This window comes from Bidens hawaiensis, unplaced genomic scaffold (genome assembly GCF_021521415.1).
Source record: "Bidens hawaiensis isolate Kalapana, Puna unplaced genomic scaffold, B.hawaiensis_p1.1 tig00001412_1, whole genome shotgun sequence".
NCBI classification, from domain to species: Eukaryota; Viridiplantae; Streptophyta; class Magnoliopsida; order Asterales; family Asteraceae; genus Bidens; species Bidens hawaiensis.
This window is the reverse complement of record NW_027491079.1, coordinates 3,544,030-3,555,993: the sequence shown is the minus strand read 5'-3', so window position 1 is coordinate 3,555,993 and position 11,964 is coordinate 3,544,030. Positions and strand designations below refer to the sequence as shown.

Here is an 11,964-nt window from a genome sequence, read left to right as displayed (position 1 = left end):
GTCATATAAGATTTATTGTGTAATTGTGTCATTTATAACATCATTGTGTGTAACTGATAAAATAGGTTTTACTTAGTGTTTTACTTTATTATAGGTTTCATTTTAACAGAGTTTTATTGATTTTAGATGTTAGAGTTTACAATGAACTTGGTGAAGAACGTGTATCCCCTAGTTCTGGAAAAATATATTACACACCTGTCGTGAGTTAATCAGTTAAACCTGTTATTGGTATGGTGTTTGATTCTGTTGAGCTTGCCTATGGTTTTTATGTTAGCTATGCTCATACTAGTGGCTTTAGTGTTAGGAAGAATAGTGGATACTCCAATCATGGTCTTCCTAAACTGAAGTATTATGTTTGTTCTGAGGAAGGGTTTAAAACTGCAAGTGAGTATAATACATTAGATGATGCAAATAATGGTAAAAGAAAGCATAGGAAACCATTCAAGAGAACCGGATGCGGTGCACATATCAAGTTTAGGTTGAATGAGTAAAACAAGTATGAGGTTTATGCTTTTGTAGAAGAACATAACCATAGCTTTGTCCATAAAGATGATATTCAATTTTTAACATCTGTGAGAAGGATGGATTATGTAAAAGAAAGTACTATTCATGCGTTGTCTCAAGTAAACGTAGGACCTGTTAGAGCGTTTAACATTTTGAAGAGTTTATATGGTGGTTATAAGCAGGTAGGTGCAACAAAAAATGATTTTAAGAATTTTAAGACGCGCCAAAATGAATATATTAATGAATATGATGCGGATATGTTAATTAAACGCCTTGAGAAGAAAAAGAAGTATTGTCCCAATTTTTCGTTTGAATATACTATTAAAGAAGAAGGATCTTTAGGTGGTTTGTTTTGGGTTGATGAGGATTCAAAGAAGAATTACATGGTTTTTGGTGACGTTGTAGGATTTGATGCGACCTATCGATCAAACAAGTAACCCTCAAAACTTCATTGTGTCTTTTCTTCATTCATTGTGTTATATTTTGTTTAACGGATTGATTTTGTTTATGTAGGTATGATTTGGTTCTTGTTCTGTTCACTGGTATAGATAACCACAACAGGAACATTACACTTGGTGCTGCGCTTCTCGAATCTGAAACTGCTGAATCATACGGGTGGTTATTGAGGGCATATCTTAATACTTTTGGTTCTGCACCTAAAGTAGTTGTTACTGACCAAGATGTTGCTATGAAGAGGGCTATTCAGGATGTTATACCAAATAGCTGACATAGATTATGTATGTGGCATATTTGGGAGAAAGTGACTAGTAAGGTATTTATTATTCTGTTTCAATTTATTTTTTGTACGTTGTGTCTTTTTTTACTGCATTGTGTCTTTTATGCTGCATTGTGTCTTTTTTATCTACATTATGTCTTTTTATTCTGCATTGTGTCTTTTTTTTTATCTACATTGTGCCTTTTTTATGCTGCATTGTGTCTTTTTTATCTATATTGTGTCTTTTTTATGCTGCATTGTGTCTTTTTTTTATCTACATTGTGCCTTTTTTATGCTGCATTGTGTCTTTTTTATCTACATTATGTCTTTATTAATATATTTTTTTGTAGATAGTTTTATGCTGCATTGTGTCTTTTTTATGTTTCATTGTGTCTTTTTTTATCTACATTGTGTCTTTATTAATGTTCAAATATTTTATAGATAATTTTATGCTGCATTGTGTCTTTTTTCATGTTTAAATATTTATAGGTTGGGCCAGCAACACCTAATGTTTCTAAGTTCAAAGAACAGTTAGCTCAGATTGTGGACGGATTCAATTACAACTAACGAGTTTGAAGAGAAATGGCCTTCAATTCTTTCTAATTATGGGTTAAGCGATCATGAGTGGTTGGTTGATCTTTATAAAATTAGACATGACTGGATACCTTCCTATTATCTACAGGAGAATTTTTCTGGACTTATACGTACCACGTCAAGATCAGAAAGCGAGAGCCATTTTTTTAATCAATTTTGTAATCCAAGGTCCACATTAGTTGAGTTTTTTAGTCACTTTGAATCTGCAATTGAGGCTCAAAGGTATGAGCATAGGCATAATAATCATGAATCTCGATACACTGTTCCTGGATTTATGAATCCATCGTTTGCTCTTGAGAGTCAAGCTGCAAAAATTTTTACACAAACGATTTTTTTCGATTAGCAATTGGAGATAGAGGATGGCATTCATAGTTTTGCTTCTGTTACTAGACAACAAGTTGATGATTTTATGAAGTTTGAAATTGAGGATTTGAAGCAGCCATGCTCTACATTTTTTGAGGTATTTAATTGTGTCATATCTATTTTCATTGTGTAATAATCTTGTTATAGTGCTATTAATTGTGTCATTATTCTGTATTTTGTATATTTTCATTATGTAATATTTTTAATGCTATTAATGCCGTCTAAGTTCATTTTGTTTCTTTGTGATATTGTTATTCATTGTGTCATTTATTCTGTATTTTTTTAATGTGTTTTCATTGTGTCATTATTCTGTATTTGTGTGTTTTAGTTCATTGGTGCTATTCATTGTGTAATTTTTTTAATGCTATTAGTTGTTTCATTGTTCTGTATTTGTGTATTTTCTGTTAATTCTTTTTGTTTGTATTCTTTTTTCTGTAGGTTATGTTTCGAAGTGCAGATCAAACAATGTCATGCAGCTGCAGAAGATTTGAATTGTTTGGATTACTATGTAGACATATTTTTTATGTTCTTAGAATTTGTTTCGTAACAAAATTCCCAAAGAGGTATATAGTTAGGCGATGGAGAAAGGATGTTGTTGCAAATATGTCACTTAGGACCGAAGAATTTGGAAAAAATGGTGATGATGTTGAAGGTGTTCTTCGTGAACTCAGGTTTGCACATGAGTATATTATAAATAAATTGGTTAGTGATAAAGAACAGTTATGTCTTTATAGAGATTATGTCAAATGTTATATGCCTAATGCTAGATGCGGCTCAAGTTGTCGCCTCGCCCCCTAGCAGGAGAGATAGATTTGCAGAAATGACTGGAATTATAGAACCATGTAGTGTTACAATCAGAAATCCTGTTAGAACAAGAAAAAAAGGTTGTGGGAGTCAAAAACGCTTTAAGTCAGCTCGTGAGATAGCAATCAGTCATGCTGGGGACAAAGGTTATGTAGTTTCTGCAAAGGTGTTGGTCACAATATACGTACTTGCAAGTTATTCTTACAAAGCATTAAAGAGAAAGAAGCATCAACCAGTTCAGGAGTTTCTTGTTTGCAAGATTCAGAGTCTCAATGATTTCAATTTTTAGTTATACTTTATATAGATTGTGTCATAATGGTCATTGTGTCATACTGGGAAGACACAAAATGCAGTGACTTACTTTATACTTCAGTTTTTATTTTATCTAATGATCGTTGTGTCATACTAAATACTGGAATATTGTTTGCAATAATATTCAGTTTTTATACTTCAGTTTTTATGCTCATTTGTGTCATGCTGGGAATATTGTGTAATTGTGTCATATTTTTACTATTGTGTTATAATGTTCATTGTGTCATATTTTCAAAGATATTCGAAATTTTTTCATGTGTGTTTTTTTTTTGTTTTTGCTATTGTGTAAAATGACACTTTTCATTGTGTAATATCAAAACAGAGTAACCTTTTTTTTTGCTATTGTGTAACATAATACCTTTTGCATTGTGTAATATCAAAACAGAGCAACCAAAACAGAGTAACAAAATAGTACCTTTCATTGTGTAATATCAAAACAGAGTAACCTTTTTGTTTTTGCTATTGTGTAACATAGTACCTTTCATTGTGTAATATTAAAACAGAGTAAACTTTCTATTTTTGCTATTGTGTAACATAGTACTTTTCATTGTGTAATATCAAAATAGAGTAACAAAATAGTACCATTCATTGTGTAATATCAAAACAAAGTAACCAAAACAGAGTAGCCATAAGTGTTTTCAACCATTCAAGGAGACCAAAATAGAGTAATATACATTTCTAAATCATTCAAGCATCAAAGTTCAAACCATGCACTCATTCAAGGAAACAAAAACAGAGTAACATAAGTGTTTTCAATAATAACCAACAACTTAAAACTAACCATACTTCCACCTTTAATCCACTACCGCAAACAACCTTTTTACTATTCTTTTTTTTGCATTTTCCTAGAGCTTCTTTCTTTCATCCACTGGCTTTCCCAAATAAAGCTTCACCCTTTCTATAACAAAGTCTCTGTTTTCGTTTATGTCATGCAAAGCAATCTTATTGACATACTTTCGGCGCCTCCTCCTTTCTTGTTGCCTCCTTCTCAAATCCTCACACCCAATCCCTGGCTTCTTCACCCATATATGTCTCCATATGCCTCATTGCAAAAATTCCACAATCAATATAGTTTGTTGAAGTTTTCAATGGCATTTGCAACACTTCTATTTTTGTAGCTTTCATAAGCTTTGCCTTGGGGTGTGGTATTTGATCAAGATAAGCTTCAAAAGCTTGTTTCTGGAAACAAAAAAAAAAGTTTAGTTATGTTTAATGAAAACAAAAAAGGTGTGATGTATGATCAACAATTTGTATACTTACTGTTTTTCTGTCGCAGCCATTATATCTGACTTTAGAGCTTAATTTTGATGCCATGTTGTCAATGATAACAGTCTTTGTGTCTTTAAGGTTGAAGCAAACGAGATAAAAGTGATGTGATTGAATAATAGGTACAAATATAATATCAATGCCTTCAATAGATTCTATTTTTTCTTTCCTTAAAAGGTCAACCATTGAAGCCCTGAACTGATCAAATCTGTTGGCTTGATCTGCATTGAAGTCAAACTGTATACAATTGTATTAGATATTATGACACAAAAAGGCACAATAACACAATGATATGCATTTATGACACAAATTAACTGCATTGTGTCTTTAAGAAACTAACATGCTTTTATGACACAATGATATGCATTATGCAAAATTGCGTTTTACTTGTTTTACTTAAAATCATTGGGGACAGTCATTGTAGTTACAATCATTGTGCCTTAAGACAATGATATGCATTTTTACGACACAATAAACTGCATTGTGTCTTAAGAAACTAACATGCTTTTATGACACAATAATATGCATTATGACACAATTTGACAAAACAACATTTCATTGTGCTTTTTTTATATTCATTGTACTTACAATCATTGGGACATTGCAAAACAGACGATATACAGAATTCTTTCCCCTTGTCTTCTCTCCATTGTTTAAAATATGTGACCATGCATTTATAACATCGGCATGTAGTTCAACTCCTGGCATCAAGCTTTCCAATTCAACTCTTGCCAATGATATAACATCTGTAATCAAGAATATATCATCCCTGGAAAAAACGGTAACGTATTAATAGCAATTTACACATATCATTGTGTTAAATTATGTATTAAAGTTTTAAAAGGTAGTTTGTACCAAATGTATTTTGTCCCTATAAATATGTAGGATGAAACATTATTCTCAGATTGTGTCCTTTTGTCTGTCATAACAAGTTGTCTTTGAACGAAAGGAGAATACAAGATTTCAACCAAATTCCTATTTCTTTCAGGTCTTTTTTGCTCCTGTTCCTCATTCTGTTGCGGTCTTACACTTGAAATTGGTTCGGCAATAATAACATTTTTAAGTGGTGATGTAGTCATGCGCTTCTATTTGAAGGATGGGTAATTTCTTTATTGTTTCATCAACATCAACAACTTTTTCAACACCTTCATTCATTTAAAATATGACACAATCAAAATATAAGACAACAGATTATGACACAACAGATTTTATGACACAGTAGTTTTAGAATATGACACAACATATACGTACCATGAGGCGATTTTTTAACCTCATCCACATCGTCATTTTTCTTTTTTTTTCCTTTCAACCATACCTTCATCCATTTTAAAAGATGACACAATCAAAATATAAACAACAGACTTTATGACAAAACATGCTTATGACACAACCTATACGTACCTTAAGACGATTGTTTAACCTCATCCACATCGTCCTTTTTCTGTTTTTCCCTTTCTTCAACCATACCTTGATCAATACCTTCATCCATTTAAAATATGACATAATCAAAATATAAAAAATCAGATTATGACAAAACAGACTTTTATGACACAGTAGTTTTAGAATATGACACAACATACTTATAACACAACCTACGTACCTTGAGACGATTGTTTAACCTCATCCACATCGTCCTTTTTCTGTTTTTCCTTTTCTTCAACCATAACTTGATCCATACCTTCATCCATTTAAAATATGACACAATCAAAATATAACAAAGCAGATTATGGACAAGACAGACTTTATGACACAATAGTTTTAGAATATGACACAACATACTTATGACACAACCTATACATACCTTGAGACGATTGTTTAGCCTCATCCACATCGTCCTTTTTCTGTTTTTTCCCTTCTTCAACCATGCGTGCTTCATCTTTTTTTTCTTTTGACTTGACGTACATTTTTGTTATCGTCTTTCGTTGCTCATCAGCCATGTCTTTCTTTTTATCCTTTCCTTCTTCCGAATTATCTGAAATCCAGTTAAACACAGTAGATTATGCCACAACAGAATATAACACAGTAGATTATGACACAATAAACTTTTTATGACGCAATACACATGTACCTTGAGACAATCTTTTAACCTCATTCACTTGGTTCTTATTCTTTTCTCGCTCTTCTTCAACCATTTGTTGTGTGCCTTTTCCTTCAACATTCATTGTGCCTTTTGTTGCTCCCACTGCAGATTCAGGTGTTGGTTGAGACAAATGAAAGTCAAAGCTTGGTAACTCCAACATTTGTGATTCAGTAATTTCAAATGGTGTACTGCCAATAGCTTTTCTATTTTTCACACCCATGTCAACTTGCTTAACTTCATCTTGGTCGATTTTATGAAACTTCTTTAGCAAAAGTCCCCATTCCTCTTTTCGTTGTCTGATCAACCCACCTTGTGGAAAATGATTAATTCCCTTTTGTAACAAAACCTCAATTTTCTCCCCATATTCATCAAATTGTTTCATCGCTTTCTTCAACATACTCACCAACATCTGTAAAAACAAAGAAATATTATTTTATTATTTACAAATATTATAAAGAAAATGTAATATGATTAATCTAGTTATCATACCTCCTCTGTCTCCAAAAAGTCAGAGTCATCTTTACCAGTTTATTTCTCCATTGTGTCATCTTCTTCTGACCCATCCTCATCTGACTCCTTTTCTAATTTGGGTTCTTCTAATACAAATCGCATATTACACAATGAATATATTATTAAATCATGTTAACCATAGTGAATGAATCAGAATATAATATGACATAATAGATATACCTTGTATATTTGCTTGAAAATCACTTTCATTGTGTCTTTTTATAACAACTTTTAATGACTTTTTCGGTTCTTCTAATACTTTCATTCATTGTGTCTTTTCCTTTTTTTATAAGAATGTTTTCTTCAAACTCCACTAATGTGGTGAAATCAATCTCAAGTGTTTTAAAATCTTTAACCCATTTCCCCTTTGCTGAAAGCTTTTGTCTCTAATAGATATATATAATCTGTTAATAGTAAAAGAAACAATAATCAGCAAACTACGTAACTTTAATTGTGTAATATATATTTTGATTATTTTACCGCGAGTAACAGCATGGGGCCATTGTAAAGTGCATCAACATCACAGGTCCATCCTCTCCGTGTTTCTTTGAGACAATCTATAATGTAGTCACACCAACTCAAGCTTCTTATGTCGGTGTTTTTCGTGACAGATGTCAAAAACCTTTGATTGACTGTGTTGCTCATCATTGTCTCCCCCATCACAATGAAAAACATAACCAGGAAGTTAAGTTTAAACATCCTTCCACAGTCTTTTCTGTTTTCATTTTCTCACTGAAATAGCTTAAAAATATCTTCTGAGGTATGCCATCACCAAATTGACTCATCCATTCTTTAACAACATCCTTTTTGTTTGGCTTTTTTTTTTGTTTGTACCTTCACGTGACCATTTGGTATCCCAAAAAATTCATTGATCAATGCATTTTTTATACTGAAATGCAGGACCCCATCAAATACCATGTTTCTTACTGGATCATAGTTTTCAAGAAACCAGTAAGCAAAAGCAGTAGGGACTGTGTGTGCATTTATCGACAATGTTTTACCAAACCCCATCTCCATTACTGCTTTTCTTTGGTTTTCATTCAAATTATCAATGAAATCTGTTAGGTTTGATGGCGAATACCTCATGTTTAATTTCTGGTGTGTGAATGCAAAGTATTTCGGTTCTTGTTTTTTTTTTTACTACAGCCAATGCCAGCTTCCTCTTCTTCTTTTTTAGTTCTTTCTTTTGCTCTTCTCCTTTTTTCCTCTTTTTGCTTGTTGGTTCATCATCTACTTTTTGGTTACGAAAGACTTGAATAGGGATCATCAAGTCTACAGAAAAGACAAAATGATCTAATATGACACAATGGTAATAATTATGTATAACACAAGTAGAATTTAACATAGTAGGTTTGACAACTACACAATAGTCAAGCTACACAATGACACAATAGAGAAGAGTCAGCAACTGAAATGGTTATTTGACACAACTACGCAATACTCAAGCTACAGAATGACACAATAGAGCAGAGTCAGCAACTGAAATGGTTATTTGACACAATTACACAATAGTCAATTTACACAATGACACAATAGAGCAGAGTCAGCAACTGAAATGCTTATTTGACACAACTACACAATAGTCAAGCTACACAATGACACAATAGAGCAAAGTCAGCAACTGAAATGCTTATTTGACACAATTACACAATAGTCAAGCTACACAATGACACTGAAATGCTTATTTGACACAATGAAAAATAAAACCTAAAATGTACCTTGGTTTGAAGTTGTTTTTCGTTTCTTCGTTTTCTCTTTGCTTGTTGATTTTCTCTTTTTTTCAACAATAGGCTCAGACTTTTGAAGTGTCTTCTCTGTTGACGGTAGTTCAGTCGGAGTATCAATTTTCTTTGTTGACGGTGGCGACGTAGATGACGCCATTCGACGGGGGAAAAGGTGAAGATGAACGGACGATTTTCGGAAATTTGTGATTGATTTGAGGTTTTTCAGAGGCGAAAGGTGAAGATGAACGGACGAAGAAGATGATTTTGAATAATGATGATGAGGACGACGGTTATTGTTCGTATATTGAGGGTTAAGATTTTGCCCCTTGTCTTTTTCTAATATTACAAAATTACCATCGCGTTTTTTTCAGCCTTTGATTTTCTTTGAGATCTCATCTGATGGTTGATAATCCTTCTCATTTTTTACCCTCTTTGTAGAATAATTTGACCCTGGTAACCTATTATATATAATTGGGATGCAAATAAAGTGAGAAGAAACAATATATTATTAATTAATATATAAAGTATGTTTCGTAATTAAGAAGAATACAAAAGTATATAACAATATGTTGTTACAAGCTTACTATATCCTAAATTCTTAATTCTTAATATTAGCAAAACCTATTTAGTAAACTAATGAAATTTCATAGACTAATTAGGAATACTGAACATTAGTTAAGAGATTAATTTAGATTGTAAGTGAAAAAAAACAAATATATACCTGTATAAAATTAAAGCTTAGAAAAGCGTCATAGCTGTAGACCAGGAAGCAACTGAAGACAATTAAATATAAAGAAATCAAAGGCCATCTCGTCTCAAAATATTCTGTGTCGAGTTTCTTATTTGTGAGTGAAGATGTGAACTTTGAAGATTTGATTTATAGCATAAAGAAATAGTTTGATGAACGGAGATATCGAAGAATTGAATGCATTGATGAGACTGTTTTTTCCAAAGAGAAAATGACTGTTTTAGTCCATGTAGTTTTTAGACGGAGTCACTTTGCGTCCCTGATAAAAAATATGAACCGTTTACATCCCCGTGTTTTAAAAGTTGAACCATTTTCGTCCCTAAATCTAACATCCGTTAGTTTTTCCATCCAAATATGTAGGCATTTACTCTTTTACCCCTACTTGATTATAATAAGATAGCAGCTCCTCCTCACAGGTAATATGGATTGGTGAACGGCGATTGGTGAACGGCGGCTGTCAAAGGTGATCTGGGTCAGACCATCGGAGCGGATTTGCCTTGTGGCTTGTAACCGAAATCTCCATTCACCCTCGCCGTTGACAGCCGCCGTTCACCAATCCATATTACCTGTGAGGAGGAGCTGCTATCTTGTTATAATCAAGCAGGGGTAAAAGAGTAAATGCCTACATATTTGGATGGAAAAACTAACGGATGTTAGATTTAGGGACGTAAATGGTTCAACTTTTAAAACACGGGGATGTAAACGGTTCATATTTTTTATCAGGGACGCAAAGTGACTCCGTCTAAAAACTACAGGGACTAAAACAGTCATTTTTTCTTTGGAAAAAGGAGAGTTAATTAAATGGGCAATAAATTTAGTGGGAATTAATTAATATACAAAAATGAATAAATCGTTTGTATATTAAAATTTATGTTTTCAAGTTGTTAATTATTACAATTATGCATCTAGCTAGAGTTCTTTGAAACGTAACGGACGTATCTATCAAATTAAAACACGTCTCTCGGACATCGGTTTTAAGAAATACATCGATGTCTACTTTGGTTGTTGAAGCTAGTTTATTGGAAAAATATGAAGTAAAAATACTTTAATATTAACACCCATAACTTAAATTATCTAATATATATAGATGAGAAGTTTGGTGTCGCTAAGCCACGAATGGACCACTTAGTGGCACTTTACTTGCCCCTGATATATTTTTTTTTGTTTCGTTACCCTAACGAACATAACGGAAGCGGACTGAACGAAAATTTTGTTTTTTTTGTTCGTCTTAATTCCGATATCGTAACGAACGTGACGGAAACCAACCGAATTCGCATAGCTTACCGTCTCAACGTCTGGGGCCGACAACGCTCAGGTTTACAAGCGCCCGAGTTTACCGACCGACACCACCCATTGGTCCACTCAATTTTTATATTTTCCCATTTCCATAACTCCGATACTGTAACGAACGTAGCCGAAACTGACCGAATTCGTGTCAAGTTACCGCCCCAATGCCTGGGACCGACAACGCTTGGGTTTTACCACCGATCAAGTTTACTGACCAAACAACGGCGCTTTAAATAATTTATTTTTATTTAACGAATATATTATTTGGGTTTAACGCTAATGTTTTACCAATGATACCTATACCATGTAGCCATTTGTTACATCAGTTTGACTTTCTGTACTAGATTGATGGTATTGTTGGACATTAAAGAACCGAGCGAAGGCTTGCTCATTGCTTAGCTCATTTACAACCGAACCAAATCGAACAGCTGAAATTTGAACCAAGCGAAAAATGAAACGAGCCAAAATCGAGTCGTGCATTTTTCGATCGAACATCGAGCGATTTCGAGCATTTTTTGACCGAGTTAAAAAATAATATGTTCCAAATTGTTAACTCGAGCCAAAAATGCTCGAAATAAATAATGCAAAAGTTAACAAATAATATTATTTGTTAACTCGGTCTAGGTTAAGTTAATTTTACTACTTCGGCTGACTATCCATAGAAAATAATAATGGGTAATCGAATCAAAAATTAGTTATGTCTTCTGAACATTAGCATTGAATATAGCTTCATTTTGAGTCTTCAAAATTATCAACCAGTATGAGAATATAATACCTTCCAACGCTTTCTTTTTGATTTTGGGAAAATTTAGTGAACCGATCCAAGTCGGCATATCCTTTGGCTTCACAACCATCAGACTGGCAATATGCAGCCATATCATGATTGGTCTCCAAGCTCGCGTAGCAATATAACACACCAAAAAGATGATTCACTGTTCCAATTTCGAAAGCACAAAACGGGCACATGTTGTAAGGAATATCGAAGCCTTTATTACAAGGTTAACCCGTGTCGGTAGTATATCAAGCAAAAGTCTCCAAGTGAATATGTTCATCTTTG

The 11,964-nt window shown here is 33.2% G+C and overlaps 1 protein-coding gene across 1 annotated transcript; it reads left to right on the top strand.

Annotated features, from left to right (window-relative positions):
- The first annotated feature begins 230 nt into the window (after positions 1–230).
- On the top strand, positions 231–3,269 carry LOC143575395 (protein FAR1-RELATED SEQUENCE 5-like). The gene is made up of 7 exons (XM_077059795.1): positions 231–487; positions 581–937; positions 1,018–1,213; positions 2,157–2,273; positions 2,505–2,525; positions 2,615–2,847; positions 2,897–3,269. The coding sequence occupies exons 1-7, from the start codon at positions 231–233 to the stop codon at positions 3,267–3,269; spliced, it is 1,554 nt and encodes a 517-aa protein (XP_076915910.1).
- Positions 3,270–11,964: the final 8,695 nt, after the last annotated feature.

Coding starts and splice junctions, on each gene's coding strand:
- LOC143575395 (XM_077059795.1), top strand. CDS start 231: ATGGTGTTTGATTCTGTTGAGCTTGCCTATGGTTTTTATGTTAGCTAT. Junction 2,274..2,504: donor CATGCTCTACATTTTTTGAG/GTATTTAATTGT, acceptor TGTGTGTTTTAG/TTCATTGGTGCTATTCATTG. Junction 2,526..2,614: donor TCATTGGTGCTATTCATTGT/GTAATTTTTTTA, acceptor TTTTTTCTGTAG/GTTATGTTTCGAAGTGCAGA.